Source organism: Phocoena phocoena, chromosome 15, assembly GCF_963924675.1.
Source record: "Phocoena phocoena chromosome 15, mPhoPho1.1, whole genome shotgun sequence".
Taxonomy (NCBI): domain Eukaryota; kingdom Metazoa; phylum Chordata; class Mammalia; order Artiodactyla; family Phocoenidae; genus Phocoena; species Phocoena phocoena.
Window position 1 is genome coordinate 15,704,104 of NC_089233.1, and position 19,285 is coordinate 15,723,388.

A 19,285-nucleotide genomic window follows, 5' to 3' on the forward strand; every position below is an offset into this window, starting at 1 on the left:
AATGGGTCTGGAGACCAGGGGCCTCTCTCTCCTGAGAGGAGCACTGGATCTCCCCAAAAATTATGTGGGGAAAGGAGGAAAACTCTTTCAGATTGTAGCGAGGCAGAGGATAAAGAATGGTGGGTAAAAATAGTGCTTTTACATCAGTGATGAGAAACCCTTTAAAATTGTTGGTGGGAACCACTTATAAGGCAGTAGAGAAAAACTGTTGGGTTAGAAACCCTATAAATACGTAGGAAAAAAAAGCCCTTTAAGTCTGTAGCAGAAAAACCCTATAAACCATAGTGGATAAAAGCCCTATTAATTGTAGGAAGAGGTCCCAATATGTCTCTAGACAACTCTATAAAACTGTATTGAAATCCTTGTGAAACTATAGGGTCAGGGAAGTGCAGGGAATATGACAATGGCGTTGACTTGGGAGGAGTGACCCTTAGAAGGTGTAGACGAACCTCCCATGAACTTGCATTCTCTCCCCTTGGAGTATGGGAGGGAACCTCTCTCCCAGAGCCGTGGACAATTACACTGAGGAAACTGCTCGTCTGGGGAGGAGCGCGGGAATGGGGTGGAACCAGAAAAGGAAGAAAACAGAGGAGAAAAATAAGTGATGAGGAGCCCTCAGATCCACAGAGGAGAAATGACCCAGGAACTAGGAAAAGAAGGTGTAGCTCAGGACACTGGGGGTTCCTTGGGGTACGAGGGCAGTCTTAGATGATTGTGTGTGTGAAAGGAAGAGGCCCATGGAATTCCTGATCAGAAAGAACCCAAAAATGGGGAAGGAAAAAAAAATCCAGCCTTTTTAAAGGCTGAAGTTTGGGGTGCATAAAAGCTTTAAGTATAAGGAGACCACAAAAATTAGGGAGGAAGAGTAGGGGGTTGGTTATAGTGCTTTGAGGAAAGCAGACCAAGGTGGAGAAACTGTTCCGATGGAACCCAACAAACTCCAGGCTGCCCAGTCTTCCCTGTCTCCAGGAGCTTGTTAAACTACAAGTACAAGCAGATCCCAGCTCAGGCCATGAGGGTTCCCCCCACCCCCAAAGCAGGCAGGACTCCCCTCTCCCCAGCCCAGCTGGGGACGTCTACTCTCAGAGGCCTCCAGGGATGGAGGGTCCCTCCTGCCACATTCTCAGGTCTCACTGTCAGGAGGCTTCTCCTGAAATCTAACTGCCACCAGTCCTGCTGCAGTGGCAGCCCATTTCCTCAGATTCTGTCCTCAGTCAGAGAGGGAGAACCGCTGCTAGTCGACCTCCAAAGAATAAAGCCCTTCAGAGACTCAAGGCCTGTGTGTGGTTAAATCCTCCCCAGACTTCTCCAAGTCAAGAGAGCTATGTGTGGGCTCTCTGTGGCAACGAGGGACAGCAAGTTGACAGAATAGAGAGCTTTGATTAGCCAGCAACCTGATTTTAAACCTCACTCTTTCATCTGAGCTGTTAGCAAGGCTGCTAGCAGGACAAGCCAGCCCGCACACTGTGATGGGTGTCCAAACGCCCCACAGACTGGACCGTGGGTCCCTGAAGAGTATATGGAGACCTGACCACCTCACCCTGGTACCTGGAGCCCTCTGAGGTTGTTAACAACCCAGCCCGACTGTGGGCTTGCAAAGGGACAGATTCCACCCACTTGGCTCCTTTCCTCCTTAGCCAGAAACCTTCAGAGGGAAATGGAAGGATGAGAAACACACTCCCTGGCCAGGCTTGTCTCCAGTCCTCACACACCACACACAGTGACATACTTTCATTAACCCAGCCAAACCCGCTCACATGACTGGGAGTGTGTGGCAGGGGAAACAGACTGTTTTCTTCTAAAGTGGTTGGAGAGAGAAAACTCTTGAAACATCTGTAACAAGAACCCCATCCCCTAACCCTAGAGACCCTTAAAGAAGGAGAGGACTCCATCCAGTGCTGGGTTCAATGGAAGTGCCCACTGACCCCACGCTGGCCCCTGTAACGCACTGTGGTCCTGAAGTAAGAGGACTGAGATGCCAGGTGAGGAGTCACATCCCTGGAGAGGGTGACCCAGCTTCCTACAAACTTGTGGAAGAGACCTCTGATTCCACTACCTAAAAGTTCAAAAGGTGAAAGTCCTTCACCCTTCGTCTATCCTGTTCCCAAAGGGATGACCCTCAAATTCAAAGATCGAAGTCATAGAACGCTGTAGGAGGAAGAAGCGAGGCCTGCTGGGGAGAAGGAAAAGGCAGGCCTTGGATGACTACGGGGAGACCCTTGTTAACATCTGCATAAAGCCCCGCCCCACCCAAGTGCCAGTTCAGAGAGCACCACCAAGAGGGGAGAAGAAGGCTGCCTGCCTCTACTGACAGCATGGACCAAGGGGGTGTCCCTCTGAGACTGAGGAAGAGGAGACGATTCTCCAAGCAGGTTTTTTTCCCTGTAAGATGGCAGCAGAAAGAAACTTCAGTTGTAGAGACAAACCCCTTGTAAAGCTGGAAGCAGATCCTCTCAGAAACAGGTCTGAGGAATCTGTCTCCAGAAGGGTCCTGGAGAGCCCTTGGGGCTCCAGGGTCAGTCCAGGGGAAGATGGTCAGTGTGGTCAAAGGCCGACTGAAGGCCAACTGAGGACTAGGGTGTAGCATATGTAGTAGGATGCTCGCATGTTGTAGGGTGAGGGCCAGAGGTCTTGGCTCCGGTACTGAATGGATGATGTGGACACGATTAGTTGGGGTCTGGGGTTTCATAGCAAGAAAGGGGGCAGAGTCAGAGACCTTTGGGGCATCACCTGTTCTCTGTTGCCCACCTCCCCAAACTCTTTTAGCTGGGTACTTTCCTCCCAGAGCAAGCTACATCTTGGGAGGAACTAAACAGGGAACAGGCTGGGGGCGGTGGCAGTGTCCAGAGTCCCTCTGACCAGCTCAGGCCAAGGCCCAGGGGTCGTGGCACTTTCCCACCAGAACTGGGTCTGGAAGGCAGAGCGTAGCCAAACCCTCTCGTTCAACTCCACGCAAGCCTGACTCTTAAGAAGTGCCCTCGTGGAGGAGTGCGACACAGAGTCACAGCGTCATTGGTGAAAGCAGAGGGGAGAATAGAAACTGATCTGAGCTTAGGCTGAAACTTGAAACTGCTATGGATATGGAGGTCAGAAGGGAGCATGGGCATGAATCCTGAATGGTGGGGCAACTCGAAACCATCCCAACCAAGAGGTGGGTTCCATGGCACCCGCCCCTCAGGTGAGCAGCCCCGACTCCTTTGCCCCCGTGAGGGAAGCCCCACTCACCTGACTTGTCCCCCCTGGAGTGAAAAGAGGCCCCACTTTTGAGTGTTGTGTGTCAATAACAGTGTTGTGTCACTGGTGGTCATGTTGAATAGTTGAAGAGAATAAAGGGAATAAGATTTCCCAGGTGGTTTCTGTCTTCTCTTTCAAGCCTAGAGCAAGCTGAGAGAGCCCGTCCTCTCCCAGGGCAGCTTCCATGTGTAACCTCAAAAGCTCAGTCCAGCCCCAGGCCGCCCTTGCAGCCCTCTTCCCAGAAGCCTAAAATCCCCTTCCAGAGCTTGCTGGTGGGAGCCTGAGGGTTTATGGAGTTTTAAAATCTGCCCCCTTGGGAGACAGGGGCAGAAATGTGTTGAGAAGGTGGCAGAGCCAAGCAGCACGACATGCTGACTTCTGGGTGGCAGCCTGGTGACTGGCACTCGCTGGCTCGGGTCCAGCTGTGCTGCCCCAGGGAGGCCTCTTGGGCCCCAACACCTGCACCCTCCCCAGATGGCCACAAGGCAAAGTGCCTAAGATTCTAGTTCCAGAAGCCGGCAGCTACCTCCCCTGGTTCGCCTGGGTCCTGGCCCTGGCCCAGCTCTTCCTCTGGACCAGAGCCTCCTAGCCCCCGAGGAGAGGTGGGTGGTGACCTGGCTCGTCATCTCACTCTCAGGATGTAGCCCGTGAGCCCCCAACGTGTGGAGAGGCTGAGGCTAACAGGAGGCAGCCATTTGCCTAAGATGCGAGGGAAACCAGAATGGCCAGGAGCAAGCTCTGCACCCAACCAAGCCTCTCCTCCCCCACCGTTGGGCCTGCCTGGGCCTGGCCTGGGCTCCACACTGTCTGGGCCAGGCAGGGGTTGCTCCGCTGAATCTGCCTTGCAGGCTTGCCTCAGCGCTATCTCCTGAACCTAGACCTGGCCATGGCCCCTGAGTGGCTGCTTGAGGTCAATACTTGCTCTAACCCGTTGCCTGCCTCTGCCCCAGTCTGCCGGGGGCCCCGTCTCCCCACCTTCCCTGTGCTTCTCTGACCCAGACTCCCAAGGCAGACTCAAATTGTCTCTCCTTCCCCTTTTCCATCTGGAAAGCAAGGGGTGGGGGACGGTAGGGAAGGGGGAAAGAGAGGAGGGAATTGCGTTTCACGTAGAAGCGAGTAATGAAGGCTATTCTATATTCCCTGGGGACACTGAGGTACGTCAGCACAGGAGGATCCTCAGCAAAGTGAGGGGACTACAGGGGAAGAACAGACACTGGAGCACATTGGTTCATACTTAGCAGAAGGGGCTGTGTATCCAGACGTGGTACCTGCCACGGCAGAGGGTCAGGAAACTGGCAGAGGAAGTGACCTGAAGGTTGAGGGCTGCAGGAACAGGAAATAGTAAGTGTAGGGGCCAGGGGTGTGGTGGGGGATAGAAGGTGCATAACAGTTAGGTGTAGGCTTAGAGCATAGTGGAGTAGAAATTGAGAAAAGGGAGACAGCAGAGCCTGGAGTGTAGAGCATCCTGTTTGAGTAACTTTGGAATAAGGACACCATTGGGGGAGAGGGGGTTAAGGAGAATGATGTGATCTTATCCCCCTCACCCAACCCTGGCCACGAATGATGGTGATTTACCAGGTCTGGAGCTCAGGAAAGAACTGGGTTGGAGGAGTTGGGCCTTAGCAGCCTAGCTGTAGCCATGGTTCTGGGTAAACACACCCAGGGAGAGCAGTAGAGTAGAAAGGAGAGGGTCTAGCTTACAGGTAGAGGAGGAGGACCATGAGAAGGTGGTAAGTACGAGGAAAAGCAGGCGAGTGCAGCACCACAGGGCCCAAGGGAAGTTTTAAAGAGAGTAGTTAATGTCAAATGCTCCCCTGGACCCTGTGGCCAATCACAGACAGCAGCCTTAATTCTGGCTAAAACACGTAACTTTGCCACTGAGGCCAACATCTGCTTACCCTCCGAGGCCAGCCAAGGTCAAGATTGGTTCAGGAGGAGCTTTGGCCTGCCCATCCCAAGGGCCCAGAGTACCACACAGCCACTGAGATTACTGCGGGTTGTAAGGGATCAAATATCCTGAGTGGAAGGGGCTGACCAGCCCCTAAGGCAGATCCTCCCAGCACTGGGCAGGCTCATTGCAAACCAACGTTTACGGTGAGTTTACTCTGCTCTTCCTGCAGCATCAGTGCTTGCTCCTCCCACAAATTCTGGGATTTTTATCCCACTCCCTTGGTCTGGAGCTTGAGAAAGTGGTTTGGGCATACTTTATTAAGCATGAGGACTCAAGAGATTTTGGCCCTACTGGATATGGAGACTAGCCCAGGAGAGAGATTTGGGGAGGTGTCGCAGTCACTTGCATTTGTTAAGGAGCTCACGTGGAGGTGACTCCTGGGAAAAAGGGTAGTGCTCACAGAAGATTGGCGGACCCCGGCCCGCTCCAGGGCGCAGCGCTCCTTTCACAGCCAGACGGCATCTCTATGACGCAATGTGCTGCGTTTTTTCCCACCTTGGCCACCACTGCCGGGAGCCACGGACACCTCCTCGACGGCCCGATGCCAACCCCCGCCACGGCGAGCGCCTCGGCGAGCGCGCCCACTGCCGCCCGCCAGCCCTGAGCCGGAAGTCACTGTAGCCCGCGTCTCCGTCTCCGGACCGACCTGGTCCAACCGCTGCGGCCCCGCCGAAACCTTGGGCACCATGTGGAGCCCGAAGGCGGACAAGGCCGCGAGCCCCAGCAAAGGTGAGACCTCTGATAAAGCCGCAGCTTCGCGCAAGGGCGTGACTGCTGACAAGTCGGCGGCCGCTCCCGTGGCCATGGCTCCAGCACCAGCTCCCTCACCAAGCCCGGTCAACACCCGCCCGAGCGCGAGCCCCAGTGCAGCCTCCGGCCGCGTACCCGACAGCACACTGAACCCACAGGCGCCGCCGGACACACGGTTCCCGAGAACAAGGCCAGTGGCCAGTGCAGGTCGCAATGAAATAAGTCACCCGCTGAGGCGTCCTGCTTGTCCGTCCGAGGGGGAAGGGCGGGTGAAGCCATTGGGGAAAAACGGCCCACAGACTGGGTCCAGGCCCGCCTCTGGCCAGCACAACCGGGGACCCGTCTCTCCCCTCCGAGGATCTTGCCTAGAAGCGCCAATATAGAACTACATTTCCCAGGATGCACTTCGGGGTTCCCAGCATCCCTGCCGCCAATGACTGCGCGGGCTGTTGCGAGCCCGCACGGACCCTGCCGGCAGAGATGCGGAGATCCAGGGTGTGTCAGCCCCTTCCCATGGGAACAGGTGGGGCCGGCTGGCGACAGAGTGCTGACCACGATGCTTTCTCCCTGCAAACGCGCCCCCTCCCAAAGGCCCAGTCTAACCAGGTGTTGGGAGTGGGGGTCTCATCTGTGCAGGTCCTCCAGGTTCACACGCCAGCCAGGGCAGCGCTGGGAACAAGGGTAACAGCCAAAATCCGGAACCACATTTAGGGCAGGAAGCCTGGCTACCCGGACTACAGGCTGAGGGTTGGACGTTTATTCAAAACAATTAACAGCCTATACAAGACATCTCTAGGGCAGGGGCCAAGAGGAGCCTTGCACCTCTCAGCAGCTCCACCTTCCAGGCCCCTGCATACTGCCTTCACAGCCCATAGAGTTTGCTTGGGCAGGCAGCACAGGAAGCATTGTGGGTATAGGCTCAGTCACAGGGTGTTAGATGCTCTTCTACCTGGAATGATTGGAAGTCGGCCCAGCACACTAGTCTGTCCCTTTTTCCCCCTGGAAGTTCTGCCTCCACTAAAGTTAAGGCCACCAGGATGAAAGCAGGGTCAGGGCTGGGGACCCAGCAGAGCCCTGGGAAGCATCAGGGCTGTAAGTGGGGCCTGGGAGCGAAGTAGAGATTGGGAGGGGTCTGATTAGAATAGAAACTGATGATCTTAGTTCAGCACTCCCAAGATGAGTGCAAGGTGACTGCAGCAACCTTAGAGCTTCCCAGAAGACAGTGCCCCCACCAAGGAGGTGCTCTTAGTATAAGACCAGACCAAAGAGCCCAAGGAACTCCACAGGAGGGAAGGTCTGCCCAGGTCTGGGGAGCAGAGGGTAAAGAAACTCCCTGGGCCCCAGAGCCCAGTCTCAGAGCAAGGAGCTGGGGATCTGACCCACCCCTGGTCCTTACTTGTGGGTGTGTAAGCAGGTAGTGAACTTCCACTTGTGCGGGAAGTCACAGCCTGGGGAATTTCCCCTTTAGGGCTGGGATGGGCCCATGGAGTCAGTTGGAGAAGGTTTAGGGCCAGGTTCCAAGAAGTTCTGTTGAGTGCTCTGGGCCCCTCAGGCCTCTCACAGCAGACCTTTTGTGCAGGGCAAGTGCCCCCTAGGCTGTAGTTCTGACCTTGGGGAAAAGGTGAAACTGAGCTTGGTTAATCCCACTCCCACTAGCATGCACTGGGGCCCCCAAAACCAACTACATGGGGAGGGGCTGGGCCCACAGGGTCCAGAATGGAGGGTGGGGGCCACTGGGTGTGGGGTGGGGAGGGACTGGAGGCACAGCCCCCAGGGTCCATGGATGTTCCAAAGTCCCCTGAGTTACGGTTCAGCTGATGTAGACACGGTGGAAGTCATGGGCACCAAAGGCTGCGTTGCACTTGGGGCACTTCCTCTGGCGGGCCTCATAGCGGCCCCGTACGCACTCGAAGCAGAAAACGTGGAAGCACTTGGTGAGAACTGCATCCTTCTTGCGGGTGTTACAGCAGGGGCAGGTCAACCGCGCCTGGGCAGGGCAAAGGCATCAGCTCAGGAACAATCCTGACAGGGCCCGGATCCCAAGCTGATAGCAAGAGGTGGTCCAGACTAAGGCCACCACAGAGCAGACTGCACCTAACTCTCACCATAGCCCTAGGAGGTAGGGATAAGCACCCTCCAGATGAGGAAACTGAGGCTCAAAAGCCCAGGTTTCAAAACTAGAAAGTAGCACAGTCTAGACTCTAATCTGGGTGGTGATGGCCAGTGGTCACATGTCCCCTCTAAAGGTCAATGACCCACAGGCTCCAACCTGAGCTCCTCTGCCCTGGGGCTTCATCTCTTGCCCCTCTGGCCTTCTCTGGCAAAACCCCAATCCTAGCTTAAGCCGACTGTCTACCTTCTCTCCACCTTCTTCTCTCTACCTTCTTACCTGCATCTGGTAAGTCACAGCTGGGTATGGCAGTGCCACTAGAAATCTGCTGTTCTCAACCCTCAACTGGGCCCATCCCTGGTGCTGCCCAGAAATCCTGCTGTGGGTCCTGGGATCCATTTCTCTCTAAGGAGGTTTTACAAATCTCCTCTCCTATCTTGAAACTTCCCACCTGCCACCAGGTCTCACTTCCAACTCCAGACAGGAAATTCCCACAACTCAACATTCCCAACATGCATCCTCTGCCCTGCCCGCCACCTCAGCAACTCCCCACAAGCATCACCTCTTCCCTAGCTCTCAGAACCCTACCCATCAGCATTTGACAGGCTGCAGTCTGTTGTTTCTCCAAAAACCCTTCCCTGCTCCCTCATGGCTGCCTCGAGCTGCCTCTGCCCCTTCAAGGCCAAACTGCTTCAACAGGTTGTCTACTTACTGACTCACTCTCCACCCTTTCCTCACTGCAGTAGGTGAGAGTCCAGGTGATCTGACCTCCACCTCCACCTCTGCCCAAGAACTCCCACCAAGGCTGCCAAATCCAAGAGGCATCTCTCAACACCTGCTTCATTTGCCTTCTTGGCAGTTCTGAGCTCACCTCTGCCTCCTTGAAACCCTTCCCCAATCAATTCCCTCTAGATCGCTCTCCTTCCTCCTAAGCTACAGGCTCCTCTTCCTCTGTCCATTTAAGTTTCGAGGCTCCTCAGGGGGAGTGACCCCTGTTCCGTGTCATGCCACAGACCCTCCCTGGGTGACAACAGTTATATGTGGCTTCTACCTTTGCCTCTGCTGACAATCCCCCACAAACTCCTGTCCTCCACACCAGCCCTTTTGCTTTGAGTGCCTTCCCAGACAGCCTCCCAAGAAGTCCCACAGGCACCTCATCCTCAACATCCTTGAGACATCGCTCTCTGCACACTGACTACAGTGCAGCTCAACCTGGTTTACAAACCCTTCAGGATCTAACACTGCCCAACTCCCACCAGGCTTGTCACTCACCACAAAACCCATGTTCTGTCCTCCAACTACGACTGTCCAGCTCTGTCCTCCAGCACGCCTCTCTCAACTAAGGGCCTCCACCTCTGCCTTTCCCTTTGCTGGAATCGTTTCATCCCTGTTCATCACGGCCAACCCTGACTCACTCTTCAGTTTTTCTTTGGATGATATTCCTTCCAGGAAGCCTGCTGACCACCAGGGCTGTTAAGGGGCTCCCCTGATTTCCCACAGCCCCTCTCGCCTCTGCCATCACACTGCTCATCACTCAGATGGGAGAATTACTTGGCTGCCTCCTCCAACAGACTGTCAGTTTCAAGAGATCTGAGACCAGGTCTAGTGCCTAGCCCTCTCATACCTAGCCAGGCACTCTGCCTGGCACACAGTATGTGTACCACACTTGATAGTTATCTGATTCTCCACATCGGGTTCTGCACAGGTTTTGCCACCCTACCTTATTTCTGGGTTCCCACTACCCACCAGAGCTCTCACCAACCCCCCATCTAAGATTCCTAGGTCATCTAAGATTCCTGGAGCACAACCCAGCCCCAAGGCCCCACCTTGTACTCCTTGATCTCCTCCTGGAGGATTTCATCGGCATCTGCGTAAACCTCCACCTTCCTCTGCTTCTCCAGCTTGCGCCGCAGCCGTGAGATGTCCTCCTGGGGCAGGAGAGGGGCTAGGCTGAGTGCAAGGGTCCTCAATCTGAACCTCCCGCTCCCACCCCGCCCCCACCCCCTGCCCACCACACACCTGAGCCCTCTTGAGGTTGAAGCTCTCTTTCTCACGGGCAGCCCGGCTCTCTGCCAGGCAAGGCTGGATCTCTCGCAGCCGTGTCTGCACGTGCTCCAGCTGTACCTTCAGGTCCTCGGCCAGCTGAGCTGCTTCCACAGCCTGAGGTGGGTGGAGCGGGGAGGAGGGGCACCGTTTGCCTGAGCCTGGGGAGTCAGGCATGTGGAGCCATGGCCCACAGATGCTTGTGTCAACCATCCAGTGATTCCTGCTCTTGGGATAAGTCCAGTTACCTTCACTGGAACTGGTTCTGTCTCCTGACCTCTGAACGCTCACCTCCTCCTAGTCTACCTCATTCCCAACACCTTCAGTTCCTCAACTGCATAACGCTCTCTCCTGTCTTTGAGGCTTCACCGGGCTCCTCTTTCTACTCCCCTCAACACACTTTTTTTTCCTGCAACCCCCTGAGGCCTCAGCTCAAATGTCACCTCCTGAGACACGCTGTCCTATTTTTCTTTCATCCGCCTCTATTTCCTTCATAAGACATACTGTGAGTTCCCTGGTGGCCTAGTAGTTAGGATTCCAGGCTTTCACTGCCGTGGCCCACAAGCTGTGCAGCGTGCCCCCCCACCCCCACAAAACATGCTATGATCTGTAATAATGTTATTTTGTCTGTGGGATTATTGGCTTGCTATCTGCCCCTCAAAACTGGAAGTTCCCACTTCCAGCAGGACGGTCTTGTTCCCGTGATCTCCCCAGCACTCAGTGCAGGTCCTGGTATATAGCAAGGGTATGACTAATACTGCTTCAATGAATGAGCCAAATGGAGAAGAAAAAAAGTCCAGGAGGGGAAAAAAGATGAAAGTCAATGTTAATCTTAAGCCTTTACCATAAGCTAGAGGAGTGATGTCACCAAGAGGGCGCCACAGATCATTCCTAACTCTGTTACCCTCAGAAGAACAACTACCACAAGCTAAACATTTCTTAGGTTTAATACAACTACATGACAGAGACCACCATGCACATTTCACAGCTAACCAATGCAGTGGCCAGGACGTGGGCTGTGGAGCCAAGGAGACCCCGGGCCCAAATTCCAGTCCCACTCTTTCTTGAGCAAGTCAGCTACCTCCCTGAGCCTCAATCTTCTCACTTATGAAAGGTAACAACAAAAACTGTTGTAGGATTATTTTCAGACTGAAATGTGACCAAGCATGCAAAGTCCTCCAGTACACAGTCTGGAACACAGTAAGTGTCTGAGACATGAGCTGGGCTGTGAGATGAAGCAGAGCCAGACTTTGGCCCAGGTCATCTGTTTCAAGTTCTCTAAGCAGAGTCACAAAGTGAGGCTGTGAGCCAGCATCCCAGGTTGCTGTCCCCTCGCACAGGTCTGGCCTCACCTTCCTCTTGTTGAGCTCCAGGGCCTGGCTGCGCAGTGTCAGCTCCTTCTCCACACCCCCGAGGCTGCCCTGCAAGGCCCGCTCTTTTTCCTCCAGCTTCTGCACGGTCAGCAGCTGGGCATCCACCTGAGGACAGGGGTGGGGACTCAGTGCTGGGGAGCCCCTGCCTCTCCAGCTCCACTCTAACAAGCCCAGGGCAGCCATACCTGGGACTTGAGGCCAAGAACCTGCTCGCCCAGCTCATCCTTCTCCTCCCGCAGTAGCTTATGAATCTGGTTGGCCTTGATCCGCTCTGACATCAGCTTAAAGTTGGCATCGTCCTTTTCCCGCAACTGCTGTAGCAGCCGCCCATTCTGCTCCTGCATGTCCTCAAAAGCCTGGCCTGTCACATCCATCTCTGAGAGCAGAGCCTCCTCCTCCTGCAGCAAGTGGGCAGGGACAAGATGGAATGTAGTAGATGGACAAGACAACAGTGGGGAAACCACAGGAAAATATGGCTGAGCAAAGAACCACAGAATGGACCCAGGTCATGTGCTAGAACAGGAGGTTTAGGGAATTCCAATATTCAGAAGCAAGGGGACCAGAACGGGGTCGCACCTGCTTGGTGGCACCCAACTTGCGTTGCAGGTGTTCTATCTGCTCCTCTGCCTGACGAATGCGCCGCAGGGCATCCTCATCCGCGATCTTCTTGCTCTCCCTCCGATCCCTCTCCTCTAATTCCCGGATGCGGCTCCGTAGCTCATCGACCTATAACCACCAGAAGGAGGGAGCTCTCTTGTCACTGCTTCCTGCTGACCTAGGGCTCTGCTCTGGTTACAACCCCCTGGGGCAGCCTCTCTGCACACCTCATAGGCCCTACCTGCCCTCACCTCAGCCTTGGCCTTGCGTTCCGCTGCCATGAGCTGCACCTTATCCCGCTGCTCCTTGGGTGCAGACTTATACATGTCCAGCAGCAGTTTCATCTCCTTCTGACTTTCCTGGGCCTTCCTGGGGGAGGCACAGGAGGAAGGCTTGGTGAGTAGGGTTGGAGGCCACTTGGCAGGGGTGGGAAGGAGAAAGGAACAGGGCCTCACTTGAGCTCTGCTCGGAGACCTTTGAGGAGCTCTGACTCCTTCCTCTTGGCCTCCTCCACCTTGACCTTCTCCCGATCAGTCCTTGAGAGAGCTGAGGCTACAGATGGGGGTCCCAGCCCAGGCCCTTCCCGCTCCCGAAGCTCCCGCTTGGGTTTAGCCTCAGGTTCTCGGGCCCGGGAGGAGGGGCCCTGGGCCCCGGGGGTCAGGGCCTGGGCCTCTTCCTCAGAAGGGACCAGGTCTTCCTTCTTCACCAAGGAGGTAGTAATGGCAGCGCCAGGCATTGAAGCCATCTCCTTTCTGGCGTCAGGGGCACCAACAGGGCCTGGCCCACCCTCTTCTTTCCCTGGGGCTGGGGCACTCAGGCCAGAGTCCTCCGGGTGGCCCAGGGTGGGGATGGAGTGGGTAGAGCCACTGGCCTGGGCCCGGAGCTGCAAAGCACAGAGAGAACAGGGCTGAGGTGAGGCGTGCTCACTGGGGTCTAGCCGCAGCTTTCCCCAGGCAGCCCCCTCCTCACCTTGGCAATCTCAGCCTGCACCTCCCGCAGCTTCCGCTTGTATCGCTGAGCGTCCCCCTTTAGCTGGTGGTTGTGGTTTTGGAGGCTGCTGATCAGGTGGCGCATCTCCCGGTTGATGGGCCCTGGAAGAGTACAGGAAACCAAGGCTGGGCTGAAGGCTGGGCTGGTCCCTGGGTTAAGGGCCCAACCCCTCAGTGGGGGAAGGGGCAGGGCCAGAGCCATCACTCTCATTACAAAGGAGATAACAACTGAAGCCTTATGCAGAAAGTGTGATCTCATCAAATAAATGAAGAGAATTCACCTAAACATAACTTGACACTGCCTATGTGTGTTATTTCTGCTAATGCAGACTTCTAAAATATTTCCAAATTTCCTTTCAAAGGAACACATAACTAACTGTAAATTCACAAAAGTAAGTTAGTCCACTTCTTTTAGCTTTTTAAACAAATATCATCTTCTTAGTTACACTTCCCCGGCATTTCTCATAATACTTCCTATCTTCCCTCCCTGCTTTATTTTTCTTGATATATTTGTCACAACCTAATATACATGTTCAATTTTTTCCTCCTTTGTTGTCTGTCTTCTCTCACTATAACAATGCTCCACAATAGGGATCCGTCGTGTTTTGTTCACTGGTATCATCCCAAAGCCTAGAACTGAGCCTGGGTCATAGAAAGTGTTCAATAAATCTGTGAAAAATGAATTAGTATCTCAGAGAGGCACCATAAGGCCAGAGAAGTATGGATGAGGGTGACAGCTCCCGTTCTGGCTAAGTCTGCTCCATGAGCCACCTCATCTGGCTGTAAGCCTCACTGCGCCTTTGAGTCAGGTGGTGTGGTCCCCATTTTCCACAGAGAGATGAGGCTCTGGGAGAAGAAAGGACTTAAGCTCTTACATCTGGATAAGCATCTGGCCACACCAGGGCCCAGCAATCCCAGATAAGGCCCCACCTCAACCCTGTCCTCACCACATACCCGCCTGCTCGTTGGCCGCCAGGTTCTGTTCAAACTCGATGCGCAGCATCTCGTACTCCTTGCGTACCTGGGCCAGCGTATCCTCCAGCTGGATAACCTCTGTGCGCAGCTTCTTCTGCAGCCCCAGCTCATCACTCTGTGGGTTGAGGCATTAAGGACCCACCCAACCCCTTAGCTCCCGGCAAGCCCCCCCACCCTCAGGCCTCAGCAGCTCAGGAGGAATTTACTCCCAAGGCATCTCTGGCAGGCACACAGGGCCTCTGACACCCTTGACCCAGGAACAATCTGACCCTAAGGGTCTGGCCTTTACCCCTGTCCCCGGCCCCTGTTCCAAGGGCATACCTCCATGTGCTCAATGTGCCTCAGGTGGGAATTCTTGGTGGCCAGCAGCAGCCCACGGGCCTCGTCCAGCTGGGTCTTCACTTGCAGAGACTCATTGTAGAGCAGTGAGAACTGCGCCTGCAGCATTCGGTACTCCCCTGTCTCCCGTACCACCTCCTCAGGAAGGCTCCGCAGGGCTACCTAGGGGCAGGGATGTCCAAAGGCAATCAGCAAGAGGTTTCAGAGCTCCTACTGTGCAGGCTCAGGCCCTCGCAGTCCCAAACACAGCTCACCTTGAGGCGCTCATTGGTCCGCACAGCCCCCTGAAGTTCCGCCTGCAGCTTCTCCAGCTCTGCCATGCGGCTATTGGCCAATTCCTGGTTTTCCTCCAACTCCGCATTCAGCATCTCAAACTGAGGAGTGGGAAGGGCAGTGGGAGGCAGGGCCAGGCCAGGACGCATGCTTCCCTCATAGCCCCACCATATGCCCTACCCAAGCTCCCCTCTGCAGAGCAGTGATGTACTCTGAAGGCCCAGGGACAAGCCGGACCCAGGCACTTTCCTAAGGGCTCCCAGGCAAGTAGGAGAAAACTCAGTACTGCCTGGTCAGTGCTGGGAAGCAAGGCTTGTAACTGACAGGGGGTCAGGGAAGCCTTCCTGGAAGACCTGAAGAGCAAGCTGAGCAAGGGGAGACAGGGCGCAGTGACCCTGTAGCACCAAAAAAGTGTGCAACGACCAAGAATTGAGAGAGCAAAAGGACAAGGAATGAGACAGCGACAGCAAGGCCCTTTCTCAGCTACACAACTGAGAATGCCAGTTGACTCCAACATACCCCAACATCTCTTTTCTAAGTGGTACTTTTTTTTTTTTTTGGCGGTACGCGGGCCTCTCACTGTTGTGGCCTCTCCCGTTGCGGAGCACAGGCTCCGGATGTGCAGGCTCAGCGGCCGTGGCTCACGGGCCCAGCTGCTCCGCGGCAGGTGGGATCCTCCCGCACCGGGGCATGAACCCGTGTCCCCTGCATCAGCAGGCGGACTCTCAACCACTGCGCCACCAGGGAAGCCCCTAAGTGGTACTTTTAACCAGCTGATGTACATACGACCTTACCTAATTCTTGTCAGTTACCCAAACTAGAACTTAAGCTCCGTGAAAGGTTTAATCCCTGTCTGTTTCGTTCTCCAAAATGCCTGCTTCCTACACAGTACCTAGCACTTAGTGTTCAGCAATTATTTACTGAATACACACATGAAAGAATGAAATAAAGAGCACTGTGAGTAACGGGGAAAGACCTCCGAGACCACAGCTGAACGTCTGTCCTTAATTCTGAGGGGATGTTCAAGGGTAGGGTAGAGAACAGGTTGTGGGAGGGACGAGGAAGAATGCTGCTGCTCACCTTCTGCATGCTGAGTGTGATCTGGCCCCCCTGAAAGCCTGAGGAGCTCCCAGATACATAGTAGCCAGAGTTGAGCTGTGGAGAGAAGACAGAGGAGTAGACGGGTGTGGAGAAGAGAAGCGAGGGCCCCAAGTACCCTGCTCTGGCTCCATCTGAGCGGATGTATGACCCTACCTGCTCCAAGGCCTCCGCTAGGTGCTTATTGAGCTTTTGCTCACGCTTCCGCAACTTCTCAATGTCCCACTGCAGGTCTTCTACTGTCGTCTCCATCTCCAGCACTTTGGTCTCTGCAGATGTCACTTTATCCTGGAGCTCAGAGTACTGGGGACAAGGAAGGGGACAAGTACTTAGATAAGAGACCCGGCTCCCTGAGATCCTTGGGTGCCCATCTAATCCAAACCCTGCCTTGGTTCTAATCCCACCCTAAAAGCCCAACTCCCACCTCCAACGAGATGCGGTGGTGCTTCTCCTGTAGCTGGGTGGCCAAGTCCTGCAGTCGCCGGTTCTCACGGCCCAGCTCCCGGGTGCGTGCCCGAGCCGCCTCACTGGGGGGCTCACTGTCCCCTGTGAAGGGAGGGCTCGGGTAAGAGCCAAGTCCAAGGCAATGGGTCAAAGTACTGACTCATCCTGGAGTCTGCTAGGTCATTGCCCAGTGTGATCCACCAGCTGTCTTGCCATTTTCTCATGACAAAGCCAGGAGTCTTTGTCCCCACTGCACAAAGGAGGAAACCAGCTCAGAGAGGAGAGCCATCTGCTCAGAACGCCCAGGCTGGACTGACAGAACTAAGGCTGAGAGAAGTCAGCCTGCCTGCAAAGCCTGGGCACATGCTGCTATGCCTCGTGGATCAGCAACTGCCAGCAAGATTTGTGCACAGTGCTCCCAAGAGGTCTCCAGCCACAAGGGGGAAGCTCCCCCAGCATCAACAGCTCCTCCCACCCATCTCTCCAGAGCTCAACTCCAGGAATCAAAGCGAGAGCCACCATCAACAGCCTAACCCTGCACCTGAAAACATGGCTGATTTATTCCTTGGGGAACTGTGGCTGCCTCTGGGCCAGGAGCACTGAGGAGGGGATACCATAAAGATGCAAATGGAGTTGGACCCTCTGGGGTGGGGGCACAAAGAACTAACCTCGGCTGTATACTCGCTGACAGAGTTCCTCCACCTGGCGCTGTAGGCGGTCAGAGGCCTCCACGACACGGGACACAGCTGCCTTGGAGAATTCCATGCGGCCCTGCAGCTGCAGCTCCACCTCCTCACTACTGCTTGCACCCAGGGCCACCACAAAAGCCAAGGCTGGCTCACTGAGAGGTGGCCGCAGCTGCATTGGCAGGGGCTCTGAGAGGGACAGACAGACCCTCATGAGGATAATGGTAAGTTACCACCACTCTTTACCAAGTTCCAGATCGCCTCCTTCAACTCTCTATGGCTCACTGAGTCAACATAACCAACACCTGTAGTACTGTTGTTATCCCCATCTTAAAAGTGAAATAACTGCAGTTCAGTGAGGTAATTTCCTCAAAGCCAGAGAGCTACCAAATCACATCCTCAGGGAAGGCCTTCTCTGCCTTCCCAAGCTAAACTAGTGTGCATACACACTAATTCCCATTCAGGGACCCCTATACTTTTTTCTTATGGTTTATAATCACTTTCTCTGTAATGGTTGAGGCAGTAAGTATTTCTTATTTTCTTTGTCTCCTCCAAAGCTACAACAATGTCAACTACACAGTCAGCATTTAATACTTTTTTGAACTAAGAGTGTCAAAACAAGAATTGCACTCTTAACCATGTCACTCAGATTCCAAAACCTGTGTTCTTACCCACTGCCCTTTGCTGCCCAGATATGAAATCAATTTGTGTGTGTGTGTGTGTGTGTGTGTGTGTGTGCGCGCGCGCACGCGCAAGCAGGGAATTCAGCAGCCTAATGTCAAAGTTCCCTCCTCTCCAGGACCTTCCCCAGAACTTAATTAAGCTTCCCAGATCCCAGGGCTCTGGCCCTACCCCTCAGCTCCGATGTCCCTGGCTCTGTGAGAGGGGTCTCATCACGTGTTGGCCCCTCCTGGGTCCCAGGCGCCTCTGTCCCCGAAGACAGCTCCCCCTGGCTCTCATGGTGTCGGAGAAGGGCTTCCACAGTTTCATCCAGCTGAAGGGAGAAAGCACCAAAAATGTTATGAATCCCTCAGGTGCTTCCCAGCATGATACTCCTTTCCTAGCAGAGGAATCTGAGGATTGGCAGCTGGATCAAGGCCAGGTCTTGGCAAGTAGAAGGGCATCCACCTGGGCCCAGTAGCGATTGACAATGAGGAGTGTGGCGTCATCTGTGGCCTGCCGCTTCTCCAACTTCTCAATTCGTTCTCGGAGTTCATCTTCACAAGCCTGTCTCTGTTCCAACCGCTCTGCCAGTTTCTTATTCTTGAACTGCAAAACCTTCAAGTCCATCTCCTCCTACCAAGGAAACAAAGGGGCCGAGAAGATGGTCAAGCAGGGACCAAGAACCCAATCATAGAAAGAAACAAAGAAAAGCAAAATGGAATGGATGGGAGAGGGGAGTATCCCCAGACTAACTGCTAACAGGATTTAAAGAGGCTCAGACACCCACAGAGAAAGCGTCTCGGTTGTGAGGAGGGTCACGTTCTGCTTCTGCCTCTTCCTAACTCTGAAGTCTTTGACAAGTCACACGCCCTCTGGAAACCTGTTTTCCTATCTGTAAAGGGAAGGCAGACGTCGTGTCCTCGGTTTCTTTCAACAGAGTGTTCTGAAAAGTGGATCTTGCTAAACCTGGGGAACTGGGAGTAAGGCTCTGGACGACGTGGACGGAGAACAGAGATGGGAGTTCTGGTAAGTTGTGAGGCCTGAAACAGGAGCCCACGAACCGTGGAAGAGATGCCCCCAAGACGAATGGGCTCTATAAGCGTGGTTGTGGTCTTCTCCTCGCGACTCAGCTTCTTCTCTGGGGGCCCCGAGCCCCCATCGCCGGCGGCGCGTTTGTTGCCGGGCCCAGACATGGCCGCGGCGGGGAGGAGCGGCGCAGGCTCTCCCGAGGCACGTCAGGCAGGCGGAGGCGACGCTTCCGTCACCTGCAGAACACAGAGAGCAGAGATGTGGAAGCGGCCGGAGCTCCTGCGGCCCCGAGCCTCCTCCGCACCCACCTGCTGGACCCCGCCCCGCCGGCTCCGGGCCCCTCACCGGCAGCAGAATCACCCCACCGCCGCCATCTTGGACTCCCCTGGACGTCACTGGCCTCCCCAGCACAGAGCGCAGGCGCCACAGGCAGTACCGGATGTGGCGAAATCTTCTCCACTTCCTGTTTCTATTGGTCGCCCTTTGTGCCGCCTTTCGGGTCCCGTTTGGTTTCTTCCTGAACACCGCCTCTTCCTCTCAGTGATTGGCCAGTAGGCAGTTCCTATGGTAACCGACAACACACTTCCACTCTCCAGTCCTAATGACATCGCCTGCCTCAGAATAGCAACTTTGAAGCGAGGGCACGGGGGCGGGCCTTGCGGCTTATTACGCACGCGCATTCTCTTCTCACTGATTGGCGAGCGCCGTACACTTTCTCTCTTGCTCCAAGA

The 19,285-nt window shown here is 54.8% G+C and overlaps 1 protein-coding gene across 3 annotated transcripts; it reads right to left on the reverse strand.

Annotated features, from left to right (window-relative positions):
• Positions 1-6,677: 6,677 nt before the first annotated feature.
• RNF40 (ring finger protein 40) lies at positions 6,678-18,953 on the reverse strand. Of its 3 annotated transcripts, XM_065892801.1 has the most exons (20): positions 18,900-18,953; positions 18,587-18,790; positions 17,991-18,158; positions 17,715-17,856; positions 16,845-17,051; positions 16,157-16,278; positions 15,889-16,035; positions 15,715-15,789; positions 14,616-14,735; positions 14,344-14,523; positions 14,002-14,137; positions 13,028-13,149; positions 12,514-12,941; positions 12,310-12,427; positions 12,038-12,187; positions 11,647-11,859; positions 11,441-11,566; positions 10,065-10,205; positions 9,872-9,973; positions 6,678-7,922 (listed from the first exon to the last, which is right to left on the reverse strand). In XM_065892801.1, exons 2-20 carry the CDS (start codon positions 18,716-18,718, stop codon positions 7,746-7,748), a joined length of 3,006 nt encoding a protein of 1,001 aa, XP_065748873.1. In that variant the 5' UTR covers positions 18,719-18,790; positions 18,900-18,953; the 3' UTR covers positions 6,678-7,745. The 3 variants fall into 3 exon arrangements, with proteins under 3 accessions (XP_065748873.1, XP_065748874.1, XP_065748875.1); XM_065892802.1 differs by lacking the exon at positions 18,900-18,953 and having other exon boundaries at positions 7,746-7,922; positions 9,872-9,970; positions 18,587-18,718; XM_065892803.1 differs by lacking the exons at positions 14,344-14,523; positions 14,616-14,735; positions 18,900-18,953 and having other exon boundaries at positions 7,746-7,922; positions 18,587-18,718.
• Positions 18,954-19,285: the final 332 nt, after the last annotated feature.